The 16462-nt window shown below is 44.2% G+C and overlaps 3 protein-coding genes across 3 annotated transcripts; 1 reads left to right on the plus strand and 2 right to left on the minus strand.

Annotated features, from left to right (window-relative positions):
- Nucleotides 1–1306: 1306 nt before the first annotated feature.
- On the minus strand, nucleotides 1307–4406 carry rpl27a (ribosomal protein L27a). Its single transcript, XM_077022625.1, has 5 exons — nucleotides 4299–4406; nucleotides 3692–3755; nucleotides 3522–3597; nucleotides 3174–3348; nucleotides 1307–1470 (listed from the first exon to the last, which is right to left on the minus strand). Exons 1-5 carry the CDS (start codon nucleotides 4389–4391, stop codon nucleotides 1342–1344), a joined length of 537 nt encoding a protein of 178 aa, XP_076878740.1. The 5' UTR covers nucleotides 4392–4406; the 3' UTR covers nucleotides 1307–1341.
- Nucleotides 4407–4989: 583 nt separating this feature from the next.
- On the plus strand, nucleotides 4990–9766 carry ric3b (RIC3 acetylcholine receptor chaperone b). The gene is made up of 6 exons (XM_077022627.1): nucleotides 4990–5215; nucleotides 6024–6226; nucleotides 6316–6400; nucleotides 6489–6597; nucleotides 8782–8927; nucleotides 9135–9766. The coding sequence occupies exons 1-6, from the start codon at nucleotides 5098–5100 to the stop codon at nucleotides 9239–9241; spliced, it is 768 nt and encodes a 255-aa protein (XP_076878742.1). The 5' UTR covers nucleotides 4990–5097; the 3' UTR covers nucleotides 9242–9766.
- A 28-nt stretch (nucleotides 9767–9794) lies between these two features.
- On the minus strand, nucleotides 9795–14178 carry psma1 (proteasome 20S subunit alpha 1). Its single transcript, XM_077022626.1, has 10 exons — nucleotides 14064–14178; nucleotides 13027–13071; nucleotides 12703–12804; nucleotides 12063–12166; nucleotides 11731–11819; nucleotides 11575–11645; nucleotides 11332–11461; nucleotides 11139–11218; nucleotides 10954–11058; nucleotides 9795–10020 (listed from the first exon to the last, which is right to left on the minus strand). The coding sequence occupies exons 1-10, from the start codon at nucleotides 14064–14066 to the stop codon at nucleotides 9961–9963; spliced, it is 789 nt and encodes a 262-aa protein (XP_076878741.1). The 5' UTR covers nucleotides 14067–14178; the 3' UTR covers nucleotides 9795–9960.
- Nucleotides 14179–16462: the final 2284 nt, after the last annotated feature.

The raw sequence follows: 16462 nt of genomic DNA on the forward strand, positions 1-16462 counted from the left end.
GACTTATGACTTGAGGGACAAACCCCCCACCGGCCACATCCAGAACAACCAACACAGTGAATGATGCTTCAAGCAGAACCAGTACGGTACCTTCCACCTCTGTAACCCATATGACTATTCTCCAGGCACCGATAGTACAATAATGTCCTTCCACATATACTTACAAGTGTTATAAATCCCCTCAGGAAGAACTTTGTTCAATCCCTCATTACTGCTGGACTGTGGTCCATGATGCACTCTGACCCACTAGTTCTCACACTGTAGCCTGTGCAGTTCAAACTCACCAGCCAGACAGTACCACAAATATCAGAAATAAAATTCCTTTACTGCTCCACTGTCAACACTCCCCCCCCCCCCCCCCCCCACCCGTTCACATGATTTCCTCTCACAAGACCAACATTATAAATGCATAAAACACACCAGCTTACGAGAACAGGTCAAAGCATCCCGACGTACCTGCTGCTGCGGTCATTCTGGCATCTTCTTACTGGACTTCAAATAAGGGTCCGCTGGCCTCACGCCAGAACATTTTAATATCAACTTCTTTCTACTTAGGTTATTTTCGGTAGAGCCTGTTTATGCAGTTCTGCCATGGGCTTTATCTGAGTCTCACATAACCTACCAAGTGTGGCAAAACCCATCTAATCCAGTGAACACTCAACCCTGAGAGATTGACCCCATACTTTACCATGATGTAAGCTAGTTTTGCTTATATGGAAACAGTAAAAATCTCCCATCAACATTTATACAATCTTGCGAGGCTCTCCAGCCCCTGGTTAACCTCTAGCGCCCCAGGACTCATGTTTATGGCCACAGGTGATTCACACAAACAGGAGATGCTGGATGGTTTTGTATCCTGTGGCTCAGTGGAAGAAACTGGGAAACTGAAAGTGCCATAAAGTGGAAAAACGTTCAAGACCAACTAAAAATACTTAGTCAGGAATTCACCATCAGGCCTCCTGCAATTCTGCAATCACTGTGACCTTCTGGTCAGAAGTTGATGGCATGCAGTGTATAAAGGGCCATGCCATGCCATTACTTTGTACAGAATATGTTAACCCCAACTCCAGATTAACCTGAACCAACACTGTGGGAACACTGGGCTTCCTGAACCAACGCTGCAAACATGAATAATATCTGGACAGTCAGAACAAGATCACGCTAAGATCTTTCGCATCATTCTAAGGTCTTTCGCCTAATTCTGGAAGCTACTTCAGTGTCACTGCTGAATACCAAAGGGTCTGCATTTATAAAAAAAAAAAAAAACAACAACAACAAAAAAAAAAAAAACACTACTACACCAAAATATTTTAATATTGTTTATTATTCAAAAACCGGTGCTTATGCAGTCAGTACACAAGCTCCACCCACATCCTTGATCTTCTCCTCTGCTCGTCGACTGAAGAACTTGGCCTTGACAATGACGGGCTGCTTGGGCAGTTTGCCTTTGCCAAGGACTTTGAAGTAGCCCTACAAAACAAACAAGCACATTCATCACTGTATTCACTACAGGCAGGTTTCCATTAACCTAATCAGATCATATGGCATGATGGAGAGAAGCTTCACGGCAGTGGGGTGTTAGTGCAGTACATCTGCACCCATGCACTCCTGACGGAGCGAGCTCACCAGGCCCTGCACTCCATGAGGGAGTGTGGAAGGAACGGTGCAAATGCTGGATAGCATTGTGTTCATCATGTGGACTTCACTATGAACCACTTTAAAGTATGAACCACCCACCAGCAGCATGAACTCAAGACGTAAACAGTTCAATAACCGACCCAGTCTGAGCTCAGGAAGAATAAGAGTCTAATTTGTACATCTGACAGACACACACACACACCCATCAAAACACTACAATCCATATCCGGGTCATGGGGGGCAGTAGCCCAAGCAAAGAGGCCTAGGTTTCCCTCTCCCCAGCTACCTCTTCTTGATCTTCTGGGGGGGATACTGGTGTTCCCATGACAGCAAATATATCGCTCCTGCATGTCCTGGGTCTTCCACGGGGTCTCCTCCTAGACGGACATGCCCAGAGCGCCTCACCAGGGAGGCATCAAGGGACCAGATGCCCGAAATACCTCAACTGGCTCCTCTCTACACGGAGGACCAGCGGCTCTTCTCAGAGTCTCTGCCGGATGACCGTGCTCCTCACTTTATATCCAAGTTAGAGCCTGGACACTCTACAGAGGAAACTCATTTCAGTCTCTTGTATTCATGGTCTCATTCTTTCGGTCACTACCCAAAGCTTGTGACCGTAGGTGAGAGTTGGAACATGGGCAAAAGACAAAGCTCTCCATTTGCTGGTCAATCAACACCTATTAGAACCATGTCATTCACAAAGAGCAACATCCTGACATCAATTCATAACATCTATACCCTGCATAACTACACTTCACTGTATTAAATAAAGCATGGCTTTATTACATAAAGCCTGCTACCGGGCGCAATAACACCCAAGCATGTTAGGGCAGCAGACTGTGTTCTAACTGAACCAACAGTTGCATTACACTGGGGTGTATCAGACTGGTGAGTCAAACTATGGGTGGACACAAACTATGGGTGGACTGAACTAAACGGAACCGTGTACACACTACACTTTGAAAGCAGCCATCAACTGATCACTGATGGGATTCTACATGGATGAGAATAATTGGAAAACTACAGTCAACAGGAGTTTATAAACTAGAGTAGTACATACTAAAGACCATTTAATCAATCACACATCAGTTACTGCTTTTTAAATCCGTATTCTTTGTTTTATATATGTTTAAATCGTTTTTAAGCTTTACACAATAAAATCTTCATTTTTGTAGTGATATGCTTATGGCGGTAGTCTCTAGGGATTACAGTGTGATAGAACACAGCTAATTTTCACAGGATATGTGTATGAGGATCACTTCAGCAGATCCGGAGTACGAGACATCAGATCAGTTTGTCTATAAACGTTGAGGCATGAAACACGTGTGTAGTGCTTGTATGTAAGAAACTAGCCACAATTAGTTCAATAATTTTACAGACCTTTTACAAACTGGTTGGGAGATTAAATGTTTGCAAGAAAAAGTTAAATACCCCTCTGGGTATTTAGTGACGTGATTTTCTGCAAGTGGTGTTTCTTAGATACTTTATTGAACTTATTAAACTTCATCTCTGCCAACAGAAAAGTTTTTACTTACAGAACGAACTACATCAATGATGGGGGCAGGACCGTCTGGCTTCTTGGCATGATTGACTCTGGTCTGCTCACTAACCAGAGTCCACAGCTTGTCCAAGTTTATGGTAGGGCAAAATACGGTGTTCTTCTTCAAATGGTAATGCCTCATGCCCACCTTTCCAAAGTAACCTGGATGGCTGAAATGCAGGACAAATTATTAATACAGATAGACGCCCTTCAAAACCAAACTCCCTTCGAGTATACAAGTCACTGCACACCCTGACAGGGCTAGATGTTCAACAACCAGTTACTTCAATAGTTTAGAAGTGAAACCCCAAAGGACCAGTTAGCACAGAGCTTGTTCACTTACTATTTGTCAAAGTTGATTCTGTGGTGATGCATCCCGCCGGCATTACCACGACCACCCGGATGTTTTCTGTGCTTACCTGTCCAGGTAATAAAAACGTTATCAACAAAGACCCCAGCCACATGGTCTCGCATAAGTGTGTGTGTGGCATGAAAGTGTGTGTGTGTACTCACCGATACGACCGTGTCCGTGGCTCACGTGCCCACGGAGCTTTCTGGTCTTGGACTTCTTGGTAGGCTGGAAAAGACGGTAACCGTTAGCGAGGAGTTTACCGAGCTGCCCCACCGCGGACACGTTCACACCGCTGGAGAATTTACTGACGAAGAGAAACACGGCAGCAACGTCCGCCGTATCTGGACACGACCGTTTCAGCACCGTGTGACGGAATTATAACAAAACTAACCACGAAAAACCCATCCACACGCACACAGACGTGTTCTGCTTCACATATACATGACTAATACGAGCTTTGAATCATTGTAGATCCTAAAGACGCATTCTAGACACGAAACACACATTATAACCGGTAACACGGACTCGTTTCCACTTGGCCCATCAAACATGGGGCACAAAGTGCTGTGGCCTCGACTGGGAAACGAGTGTCAACAGATTTAATTGTCGATTTCAATGTTTAAATGCATCAATACGGAAACCATATTAAAACACGATTGCTATAGCACAGTACAGCAAAGCCAAATAATGTGTTTTCTCCTTGATGAACATGGGATGGACTCGGATTTTGGCGATAATTGTGATGCGAGATCACATAGTAGCACCTACCATCTTAGAAGTCAACGTAAAGAGGAAGAGGAGGTGAAATCTCACGAGGAAATACGAGACTTCGTGCCTTCTTCTCGTTTTCCTGACCAGCATCAAGCCAACAGCGCCCCCACCGCACTAGAGGACTCACTGCAGGGTTTGGTGTTCAAATGTGCGCCGTCTGCTGGTAGTCGCGACGTATAGACGAGAGTAGTAGGCGTTATACCCTCTTTTATTCTCTTTTTTTTTCTTCTTTGTTGTTGTTGTTTTTTGGTCTCTAAGTTATGTCATGCAACGTATTGTAGATATCTTGTTGTTCTTTTTGAAGTATCTGTTATGATCCTTTATCTAATGTGCATTGTAACAATTGATGTGGCCATAATGGATAATTATTGTACTAATGAATATATCAATTAATTAATATATCAATGTTATAGAAAATGTATATCACTAAGGGTGATATGTTTATCTGTAAATATATAATGTTTTGGATAGCGTATGTTATCTTTGAGAATTGTTGTTTGATACGTTTAAATAAAGAAATAAAGTAGTAGACGTTATAGACGTTTTTTAAACGTATTTTAAAACATTAACTATTAAGAAATAGTTCAGCCCGCGTATCTTACATTTGTACTGTAATCTCATGGTGTAATCTCGCACTGTAATCTGTCGTTACAGGCACTGGTGTTTTGTGACTGTAACACTAGGGGCAGTCCACACCTGTGCGGAAGGTCTGATGAGATGCAGAACATCTCACAACACACTAGAGGATTCAACGGCCATAACGCACTAAAGAGCAATTTTATTCTTATTACTTAAAATGTCCATGTCCGCATTTCAAAAGGTTACACTGGTGTCTTGTCTGGTGTTGTGCGTCGCGCTTCTTCTGCCCAAAACGCTGTTGTCCGGAGGGAAGAGGGATGCGCCGCCGTCTGACGGTAAGGGTCGCGACGACCGGTCCGGTTGCCAAGTCGGTGTTCCTTCCTCCCCCGCGCGTGGTTCATCACTACGTTTGGCAATTTAGAAGCGCAGTGTTTTCCTAATGTGTTACATGTATAATTAATCCACATATAGTACTATATTATTGCCGTCTTTTTTACCGGGGAGTTTACGAGATTATTTATTTCATAGCATTTGAGTTTCAGGATGAATAATTTTCAGGATAATATAGCCTGTTTCTAGAATCATGCTTATGATGTCTATGCGCAGGCCGAGTAGGCTGAACATCTAATGTGCATCCAGAAACAGTCGTGGGTTAGAAGCCCTACATGATATTTTGCCAACAGGGAGGACGTTAGTAAAACAGTGGCGTACAAGTCAGGTCAAAACGACTACGAACAGGCACCACTTACTTAAATAGATAACACCTTAAAAACAAACATTTTAGCTGAGTATGTTGCCATATATTATTGACTTTCCTTAAATAAACAGAAAATCCTGTAATCAAATGTAAAATATTCTCAAAGTACATTTTTATTATAAATCAACATGTAAAAGGAAACAACAAGAAGAACGTTTTTTTTTTCATTGCACACTGTCTCTCTAAATATAAATGAACATAAGGCTTTAAAAACGAAATACTTGTTTAACACACATTTTATATACAAAAATGTTTGTGAAGTGTTCTGAATCACCGCTGAAATTTTTATCCCTTAAGTACCATTATCTGTTATGTACTTTTCTGAATGTAATACATTTGAGCAGGATGGTTGTATATTTAGCAGCTCTTCTGCCCTACGTCTCCAGGGTCTGCAGGACAGCTCTCCCCGATGCTCCACAGGAAGCCCGAGAGAGGACCGGGGGGGCTCTTCTCCCGCCCCCACAACCCTGAGGCCATCGCCAGAGCTAAAGGCAGCACCGCTGCTAGAGGCAAATCTAACCTTGCAGGACAGATCATACCAGTCTATGGATTTGGAATCCTTTTGTACATCCTTTACATCATTTTTAAGGTTGTAACTTCATAATACACATGAGAACCTTCCATCGTGCTGTGTTATTGTGTGTGTGGTATTCTTTACTTCTTTTCTTTCCCTAAAAGATCACATCCAAAGGGACTTCCTCCCAGGGGCCCAAGAATACAAGATTCTCCGCTGTGAGATCAGAAAATTTGAAGACTAAAATTAGTGAGTTCTTGTGTCAGTTTTTACTCTAGATCCACACACTATATTCATGTCTCATTTTTTAAACCTTCACCGTTTTTAATTTTTTCAGCGGACTTTGAGCTCACACAACTTCAGGAGAGACTCAAGGAGACAGAAGACGTGATGGAGAGAATCGTGTCTAGAGCCCAAACTCACCATCACCATGGCATCCCAGACAGGTTAGCTCCATTCCTGAGCTGTGTCAAGGCTGTTGTTCCGTGCTACTGTGCAAGACGTGCGAGTGTGGATCTGTACTGTAGTGTGAGATTTGGGGGCGTGTGCATGTGATGTAGTGTGAGACTTGGGGGTGTGTGCATGTGCTGTAGTGTGAGACTTGGGGGCGTGTGCATGTGCTGTAGTGTGAGACTTGGGGGCGTGTGCATGTGCTGTAGTGAGAGACTTGGGGGCGTGTGCATGTGCTGTAGTGTGAGACTTGGGGGCGTGTGCATGTGCTGTAGTGTGAGACTTGGGGGCGTGTGCATGTGCTGTAGTGTGAGACTTGGGGGCGTGTGCATGTGCTGTAGTGTGAGACTTGGGGGCGTGTGCATGTGCTGTAGTGAGAGACTTGGGGGCGTGTGCATGTGCTGTAGTGAGAGACTTGGGGGCGTGTGCATGTGCTGTAGTGAGAGACTTGGGGGCGTGTGCATGTGCTGTAGTGTGAGACTTGGGGGCGTGTGCATGTGCTGTAGTGAGAGACTTGGGGGCGTGTGCATGTGCTGTAGTGAGAGACTTGGGGGCGTGTGCATGTGCTGTAGTGAGAGACTTGGGGGCGTGTGCATGTGCTGTAGTGTGAGACTTGGGGGCGTGTGCATGTGCTGTAGTGTGAGACTTGGGGGCGTGTGCATGTGCTGTAGTGTGAGACTTGGGGGCGTGTGCATGTGCTGTAGTGTGAGACTTGGGGGCGTGTGCATGTGCTGTAGTGTGAGACTTGGGGGCGTGTGCATGTGCTGTAGTGAGAGACTTGGGGGCGTGTGCATGTGCTGTAGTGAGAGACTTGGGGGCGTGTGCATGTGCTGTAGTGTGAGACTTGGGGGCGTGTGCATGTGCTGTAGTGAGAGACTTGGGGGCGTGTGCATGTGCTGTAGAGTGAGACTTGGGGGCGTGTGCATGTGCTGTAGTGTGAGACTTGGGGGCGTGTGCATGTGCTGTAGTGTGAGACTTGGGGGCGTGTGCATGTGCTGTAGTGAGAGACTTGGGGGCGTGTGCATGTGCTGTAGTGAGAGACTTGGGGGCGTGTGCATGTGCTGTAGTGTGAGACTTGGGGGCGTGTGCATGTGCTGTAGTGAGAGACTTGGGGGCGTGTGCATGTGCTGTAGTGAGAGACTTGGGGGCGTGTGCATGTGCTGTAGTGAGAGACTTGGGGGCGTGTGCATGTGCTGTAGTGAGAGACTTGGGGGCGTGTGCATGTGCTGTAGTGAGAGACTTGGGGGCGTGTGCATGTGCTGTAGTGAGAGACTTGGGGGCGTGTGCATGTGCTGTAGTGAGAGACTTGGGGGCGTGTGCATGTGCTGTAGTGTGAGACTTGGGGGCGTGTGCATGTGCTGTAGTGAGAGACTTGGGGGCGTGTGCATGTGCTGTAGTGTGAGACTTGGGGGCGTGTGCATGTGCTGTAGTGAGAGACTTGGGGGCGTGTGCATGTGCTGTAGTGAGAGACTTGGGGGCGTGTGCATGTGCTGTAGTGAGAGACTTGGGGGCGTGTGCATGTGCTGTAGTGAGAGACTTGGGGGCGTGTGCATGTGCTGTAGTGAGAGACTTGGGGGCGTGTGCATGTGCTGTAGTGTGAGACTTGGGGGCGTGTGCATGTGCTGTAGTGAGAGACTTGGGGGCGTGTGCATGTGCTGTAGTGAGAGACTTGGGGGCGTGTGCATGTGCTGTAGTGAGAGACTTGGGGGCGTGTGCATGTGCTGTAGTGAGAGACTTGGGGGCGTGTGCATGTGCTGTAGTGAGAGACTTGGGGGCGTGTGCATGTGCTGTAGTGTGAGACTTGGGGGTGTGTGCATGTGCTGTAGTGTGAGACTTGGGGGCGTGTGCATGTGCTGTAGTGTGAGACTTGGGGGCGTGTGCATGTGCTGTAGTGAGAGACTTGGGGGCGTGTGCATGTGCTGTAGTGTGAGACTTGGGGGTGTGTGCATGTGCTGTAGTGTGAGACTTGGGGGCGTGTGCATGTGCTGTAGTGAGAGACTTGGGGGCGTGTGCATGTGCTGTAGTGTGAGACTTGGGGGCGTGTGCATGTGCTGTAGTGAGAGACTTGGGGGCGTGTGCATGTGCTGTAGTGAGAGACTTGGGGGCGTGTGCATGTGCTGTAGTGTGTGTATCCATGCCGTATTGCAGGACCTTTGTGTATGGATGTGTGTGTCCTGTAGCATGGGACCTGTGAGTGTGGATCAGGAGGAAGCGTTGCTGCTCCAGCTGAGGGAGATCACTCGCGTGATGCAGGACACTCAGCTATTGGAAGGAATCCCCTTGGAGACAGACACGATGGACTGTGGTGGAGACCAGGATCTAGAAGGTTTTTAAATGTTCAGTAGCCCATGTGGAATATGGCTGAATATGTGTGCTGTTGAAAACACAGAGCTGGTCCTGAAGTTCATATATTACAGCAAAGTCTCAAATGCTGAAAAATTTGCTCATGTGCTCGGTCAGAATTGTTTAATAACAAATTTAAGAAATAAAGGAGATGTGTGTAAAGGAATAAATGAGCCCTTTGTTTTGACAGGGTACTCTGGACAGGCCCAGTGCAGTGGGCACTTCTGCACACTCTGCCCAGCAGAAGCAGCACCAGGAACGGGAGAGGAGGGTCTTCCACTGCGAGGACTGTCCTGATAACCACAATCTACACGATCAGGATCAGGATCAGATAATGAACCTGAACTTGTGATGAAGAGGAGGTCCTGGCTGGTGAGAGGATGAAGACCCTGGAGAATTTATCATCACATGGGGCAGATGATACTAAATACAAATGTTTTCAGACTTCCAGTCAAAAGATGAAGATGCTGCATTTTCAGGCAACGGCCTGATTAGACATAAGACAGCAGTCATCTAGATCTTTTTTTGCATACCTACTTTGTCTTTTGCATGGGATTCTGTGACTTAATACTGAGGAACTAAACAGCTGTTTAGTAGGAAGATTCTTACTAGCGAAGTGTAATGCATCTGTTGAATATAGCATGACACTAAACTGAAATGCACTTTTCTGTGGCCATGTGTGCTCTTGACACTAAATTGAAGTGCACTTTTCTGTGGCGCTGTGTGTGCTCTTGAAGGATCAAATCTTGCTCTTAACCCCATCAGGCTTGAAAATATAATAAATCTTCCAGCATATATTAAATAAATGTTCACATATTCTTAGATGACTGGTTATTCATGCAAGGCACCATATTTCGAAAAAACATTTATTGAACTAAACTCCGTACACATACAAAACCAAAACCTTCCATCTATTGCAGATGGCATAAGGATGTATTTTGTTTATCCAGAAAAAATGGCGTCGCTGCCCTGCGACTCCAACAAGGAAGTTGTGGGTCAGAAGGTCTGGGGGAGCCTCAGTGTTCCATGGGCTCATCAGATGCAGCTGGTGCCACCTCGTCTGATGGCTGTACCACCTACAACACACACACACACAAGTTAATGCTTCTAAGGAACTGCATACCTGAGCCAACACAAATAAAGAAGGCCTCTGTTACCATTCAGCACCAAGGTTAGTGTTAGTGTTAAACTGGGATAAAGGATTGTGGGTCCGTTTCCTGCCTCACAGACCAAGGGAGAGGACACAATGCACAGTGCTGCCAAAGCCATCAGCAGCATGTTCTAACATCACTGGGAAAGTAGAAAGCTTACTCCCCCTCTGCCTATTAACATCAGAAGCCTTTCATAATGCTCATCCATATACACACCGCTTAGAAGGTGGACACTCCACAAAGTTACTGTGGAAGCAGCAGTTCAAGATGATGCAGCAGTTGGCTACATGTGTTACAGAGGGTGATGAATCACTGACTATATGTCGTAACAATGCACTCTGTTCATGATTCATTATGGTTTATGATACGGGATTAACAGTACGATGTTCTCACGATACCTGAAAAAAAGTGTTCCTCTATAATTCTGAAGCACAAATAATGCAAAACGCTGTGCAAATAAAGTAAATATCTAAAGAAAATTTGTGAAACATTAGGTTTATATCTTATTCCATCAAAATGTGCCACTGTAACAGCTTTAGGTCAACCTCTAGAGTTCAAAAATGCAATTGCATTAGCATAATAAAGAGAACGAGATCACCGCCCATCACGTTTCTGCATTGTTAAACCTGTGTATGATTAGAGGGCAGTTCAATGTATTATTACACTCTATTTAGATGTGTTATGAAGCATTATTACACCCCTAGTTATGTATTTTAGCCTTCTTGTAGTCGGTACGCGTGTTAGTGGTCAACCTCTGGAGTTGGTACATGAGATATACGTGTTAGCTCTCAACCTCTAGAGCTGAAACTCACGGGTTACCATCAGCCCTGTCTTTGCTCATCTCTAAGGAAGTCTCACCTTCCTCTGAGGTCTCTCCTCTAATCCTTCAAGGTAAGGAGCAACCTCATCATCATCGTAGATGGTGAACTCCATGTCTTTCCCCACAATTCCAATGGAAACATTCTGAAAGAGAGAAAGTGTTATCTGACTTAGCCAAACAGGAGCCTGCTTACTGAAGGCTATGGGAAAATGTCTTTAAAAACCTTGGTGTTGAGATCTTGTTCAGCAGGCAGAGTTTCTCTGAGCGCACAGAGTCCATGTTTCACCAGCTCCTTTAAATTACCTGAGATTAAAACACACAACACACAATAATACACGCCATGTCTGCAGCATGCAGCATCACTGAACTTCAGCAGGACTGTGTGCAGGCGTGTGTGTTGGAGTTGGTCCTCTTACACTCAGAAAAGCTCTCCATGTGTCGTTCCAGGTATGTGCGTGCGGACTGCGAGCGTGCTCCAATAGACATGGCCTTACAGTCAAAGTAATTAGCTGAGGGGCAGGTCTGGAAGATGTGGGGGCCCATGTCCTAAGTGCACAAAAACCAGAGTTTCACTTGGGAAATTTGGAATATACCAACAGAGAATGTGTTAAAATCTTCATTTTAACATTATGGTCTTTTGGGGCATATGCCACACGTACATCATAACCTGCAATAAGAAGACCCACTCCGTAGGGCCGGCGTCCGTAGCGCTGCGTGGGGATTTGGGTTTCTGGTGTTTAAATTAAAGAACCATAACAACGGCAAAACAACAATTTCATATTTGATTCAGACTAAAACATGCGATAACAGGATACTGCTGCCAATGAGGGAGACAAGGCGGGACACAGGAAGAGGACGATCGAAGACGAATCTGGAATCCAGACACTCCTGACGCATGAAACTACTAAAGTGCCATGAGGGAGAGAGAGAGATTCATCAGGCCTGACCAATATCAACACATTTATTAATGATAAATGAACAAATATTAGAATGGATATTATTTAATCCCATGGCCAAGTGCTTTAATCCCATGCATTAATGAGATCCCCAAAATTATGAGTCATTAAACTTAAACTGCAAAGAGAAATCTCATCTGAAATACTATATACTGCTGCAATAATCATCACAATGCACACAGATGTCCTACCAGAGCAACCTGGCATCAGCAGTCAGTCCAGCGATGGAAATGCCAATGTGGTTGTCAACATGGAGGACCTTCTTCTGATGTGCAGCGAGCTCAGACTGAGCCCTCTAGAGCACAGATTAGTGAGGGATCTCCAATCAGAAACCATGACAGCACAAACATCTAGCTTCACAACGACAAATCCGAGCTTAAACATCTAGCTTTTACGGTGACAAAACTAAACTTATACATTTTAGATCACACACATCTTAGGCAACAGTTACTTGAAAACAATCAATCATCAGCTCGAGGTCATTTCAAAATGACCCTGTCTTGCAGGAAATTCCTTACTGTACTATTGAAGTGCCTTATTTTATACCAAACTGATTCAAAAGAATGAATACAAGTAAACTAAAGAGACTAAAGATATTACTTTAGCAATTATTCTGCAAAATCTGTAACCAGATACCAGGATCAATGATGTAGAATAAACGTCCTTTCTTAAAGTGATCCAAAATCTGAATAAATCAGGTAATGAGGCCAAAGGTAAACCCAGCTGATCCTAACACAAAATCTAATGAGAAATAACTTTAAGGCTACTAGCACAGCATATGTGTGGGAAACATCTTTAAGGCTACTAGCACAGCATGTGTCTGAGAAATACCTTTAAGGCTACTAGGACTGCATGTGTCTGGGACTTGAGCCCCACTGTGGCAGAGCCCTGCTTCACTGCCTCCATGGCATATTCAATCTGATGGATCCGTCCCTGCAAGGAGCACCGATAAGAACAAACACCACGAGGAACACCAATAAGAACAAACACCACGAGGAACACCAATAAGAACAAACACCACGAGGAACACCAATAAGAACAAACATCACGAGGAACACCAATAAGAACAAACACCACGAGGAACACCAATAAGAACAAACACCATGAGGAAGACCAATAAGAACAACCGGCTGAGTGCAGGAACAATAACCTTACCTGTGGACTCCAAACAGTAACATCATTGTCATACTGGTTTCGAAACTGTAGGGGGGGAAATATGTATACTTAGAATCTAAGCACATTAGAAATTAAGAAATAAACAAGGCTTCAGGACATTAGGGTTTTCAAGAGAAATCCTGCTTTATAATTTAAAGTGTCAGCTTTGCTGTAAACTGCAGGGTATGATCTTTATGGATATACTGACAGCAGTGCCCACAGTCAGTACGTACACATTACTGATAACAGTGCTTGGTATTAGCTTATATGTGATATTCAGTCCTCAATAGTTGCTTTAATTTAAACCGGAAGGTCTTATGATGAGTAAAAATCCGTCTAAAATGCAGTTACAGTGCATCTTAAACCTCCAAATTATTTCTGGGCCCCGGTGGCTCGAAAACGAAAGTAGAACTTGATGGAGCCGTGTCACGGTTATCAGTCTTAGCGATATAGCCATGTAGCCTCGATTATACACTCACACAAATAAAGATAATTCAGTAACTAAATTAAAAAACATTGATGCTGACGCTGGTCCCGGCACCGCGGGCTACGTTAGCATCGTGTGAAGTTTCTCGGTGAAGTATCCAGGGTTGGGGTTAGCTGCCTGGTGGCGCTCTTAGCTACGCAGCTAACAATGACGAAGCCAGAAGGCAGAGGCCGTCGTCCGCTATTAGAGACCAGGCTCGCCGTGTCTCCATAAATGTCCCGACACGTTTCAGCACACACGTTAAATAGTCGTAAACGACTCATAAAACTACTCTCTCCTTTACCGGCACGGCGCTTTAAACTTGCTCGTTGTGCTAGGTGTCTATGCTAGCCGTGCTAGGTGGCTATGCTAGCTTGCTGTGTAAAACCGAAGTTGTTAGCTAGCTAGCATGTAAACGCTTACTCACGGTGTGTTTTTACCAGGTAAAATGATGTAGACGATTCAGACAAGGGCTACAGCTATATCTATCTATCTCTCTATATATATATTCCCTGCGGACAGAAGGCAGATTGATGTAAAAACGTTTAGTATTAAAACTGTTCCTTCTTACCATGTCTGCTTCTGAATCAGCCGCCTGCCAACACAATGATTCGGCTCGATTACTTTTCCTAGCTATTTGACGCAGGGCAAAAGCAATACATCACAGAATCTGAATCTCAAGAAATGGATAGTCCTGGTGCACATGCGATGCTATTAATTAACATCCTGCGACTCAGAGCTGTAGTTATAAAACAAGAAACATAGTCCGAGGTTCCGAACGTCCAGAGCATTTTAGCTTTATTAAAACGTGAGTTTTTGCCCATAGGATTTACTGGGTATTAATCAGTAACATTAATCAGAGGAGTAATATTGACATCCAGTGACAAAACTCACTAGATGGCAGTATTATAGTGTTTGTGTTTTTAGTGTATTTATTGCATTTGCTTGTATTTATGGTGTGTGCTTTTTATTTAAAATGATCTGCATCAAAAGTATGCACATGATTTAGAAGTATACACTTGATTTAAGAGTAAGCACTTTAAAAGTATGCAATTTATTTTGTGTGTATGCCTAAGGCGTTAAACAACAATTTAAAACAATTCTAAGTTCAGTGGGTAACACCGCTAACTTTGGTACAGGAGGAGTGGAGGACCACTGACTCAGAAGGCTGGGGGTTTGAACCCCAGCCAGAGCATTTCTAGTAGGACCACTGGATGGTCATGAACAACTGTATTGGGAGGCTAAATGCCTGTTGGACCGAACAGCTCGCAAGTCTGCAGCTCAGAGGCAGTGGCTGGGCGTTTCTACAGGGTGTTTCTACAGAGCTCCTTCATCAGAGCTCATTCATAAGTACTTCTCTGGAATCTTGGATTTACTCCTTTTTCTCCTCTGTTTGGAAAGTCCTCTTTGAAGCCTCAACACTCCTACTGCGTACTCTCTCCCACAGAAAACTTGAAGGGGAGAGATGACAACACCCAGGACAGAGCACAATGCACCACTGTACATACAGACACACATTCATTCACACACACAACCATTTATTCAACTTACAGTAGGGGTGGGCGGATCGATATTTATATCGATAGTATCGATACAAAGGTGAGGATCGGTATCGGATCGATACCACGGCGAAAATATCGATTCTTTTGCTGCAGTTTAGAGGTCTGCACGGGACTGCTTTTTTAATCCCGCTCCCGCTTGTTTTAATCCCGCTCCCGCCAAAAAATCGCTTGTTTTAATCCCGCTCCCGCCCGCACCTGCTTGTTTTAATCCCGCACCCGCCCGCCACATACACATTTCTGTCGCCCCCGCCCGCAATCCTAATATGAATTGAATTAATTAGATTTAGTACTTGAAATTTTCTTATGTATTTATTAAAACAGCAATATAGCGATGGATCGCGCTGTCCCATTTCTTACCACAGTCCAAACACATGCCGTCAGGTGACGTACACCAACACTTTCTGATATCAATCACAACAAGCCTATTTCCCTCTCCATTAATTACAATGGAATATGACTTCCATACATCAGACTTTCCTGTAGTTGGCTTAATTGTGGTGTATTCGCCTGTTTTAATTGAATTTTCCACAGCTGAAACTGGTTGACCGTCTACAACAGGGGTCGGTCAACTTCTGTACCTGCAGAAAGGCTTTTCTCTAAGGTGGGACAGTTAATAACTCAGAGAAGAAGTGTAATAAAAGGGAAGAATGTAAACATGCTACTGTTCCTAAATAAAAACCTTTAAATCTGTTGTCAACATGGGAACAGAGCCAAAAGGGCACCTTGAGGGATACTTCCTAGGAGGGCTTTGTGAGCAAAGAGCCAAAGGTTATGAAAGAGAGCCAATTATAGTTTACACTTTATTTGCACTACTAAATTTATTTACAAATATCTGTGTGCAATGAAAGACATTTTTTGTGTTTATATTGTTATATTTATATTTTTGTTAAATTGTTGCTTTTTTGTTATTTTGCACGAGAGACCTTTTTCTTAAACAAATGTGTGTTATTCTTTATATTCTTAAATATTTTATATTGTTCTAGTTAATAAAAAGCATTTTTATTTGCCTAAAATCTTCATCCTGTGTTTAATCATAATCAACTAACTGGCAAAATTACAAACTATTCAATGATCATGAGTCACATTTCAAGTAAAACGTATAGACACTTTTTACATTTCAAGTAAAAAGTATCCCCCCCCCCCCCCCAACGGTTTGGAAGTATCGGTATCGGCGATACTGACCAGTATCTTATCGGTATCGTATTGATACCAAAATTCCGAGTATCGCCCACCCCTAACTTACAGCCATATGCCTGGAGAGAACATGGACTCCACAAAAGCGAAGGCAGCCACCGAAGCATAATTTTGGGGAGTCACTTAATTGTTAAGCACAAGAAGTCCTTCCAAGTTGGAGAGATGATAAAAGAGGCATTTGTTGAAGCCACTGATTCCTTGTACCGAGACTTCA

The sequence above is a fragment of the Brachyhypopomus gauderio genome, chromosome 11 (assembly GCF_052324685.1).
Source record: "Brachyhypopomus gauderio isolate BG-103 chromosome 11, BGAUD_0.2, whole genome shotgun sequence".
Classification (NCBI taxonomy): Eukaryota; Metazoa; Chordata; class Actinopteri; order Gymnotiformes; family Hypopomidae; genus Brachyhypopomus; species Brachyhypopomus gauderio.

Excerpts from the sequence above, each read along its gene's own strand:
- rpl27a (XM_077022625.1), bottom strand. The coding sequence starts at position 4,391 with ATGCTGGTCAGGAAAACGAGAAGAAGGCACGAAGTCTCGTATTTCCTC. Across the intron at positions 3,756-4,298 it reads TTACGTTGACTTCTAAGATG|CCTACCAAGAAGTCCAAGAC; the intron begins GTAGGTGCTACT and ends CGTCTTTTCCAG. Across the intron at positions 3,598-3,691 it reads CCACGGACACGGTCGTATCG|GTAAGCACAGAAAACATCCG; the intron begins GTGAGTACACAC and ends TTACCTGGACAG.
- psma1 (XM_077022626.1), bottom strand. Across the intron at positions 11,219-11,331 it reads CATGGAGAGCTTTTCTGAGT|GTAATTTAAAGGAGCTGGTG; the intron begins GTAAGAGGACCA and ends TTTTAATCTCAG. Across the intron at positions 10,021-10,953 it reads AGGAGAGACCTCAGAGGAAG|GTGGTACAGCCATCAGACGA; the intron begins GTGAGACTTCCT and ends TGTGTGTTGTAG.
- ric3b (XM_077022627.1), top strand. The coding sequence starts at position 5,098 with ATGTCCATGTCCGCATTTCAAAAGGTTACACTGGTGTCTTGTCTGGTG. Across the intron at positions 6,598-8,781 it reads CACCATGGCATCCCAGACAG|CATGGGACCTGTGAGTGTGG; the intron begins GTTAGCTCCATT and ends TGTGTCCTGTAG. Across the intron at positions 8,928-9,134 it reads TGGAGACCAGGATCTAGAAG|GGTACTCTGGACAGGCCCAG; the intron begins GTTTTTAAATGT and ends TTGTTTTGACAG.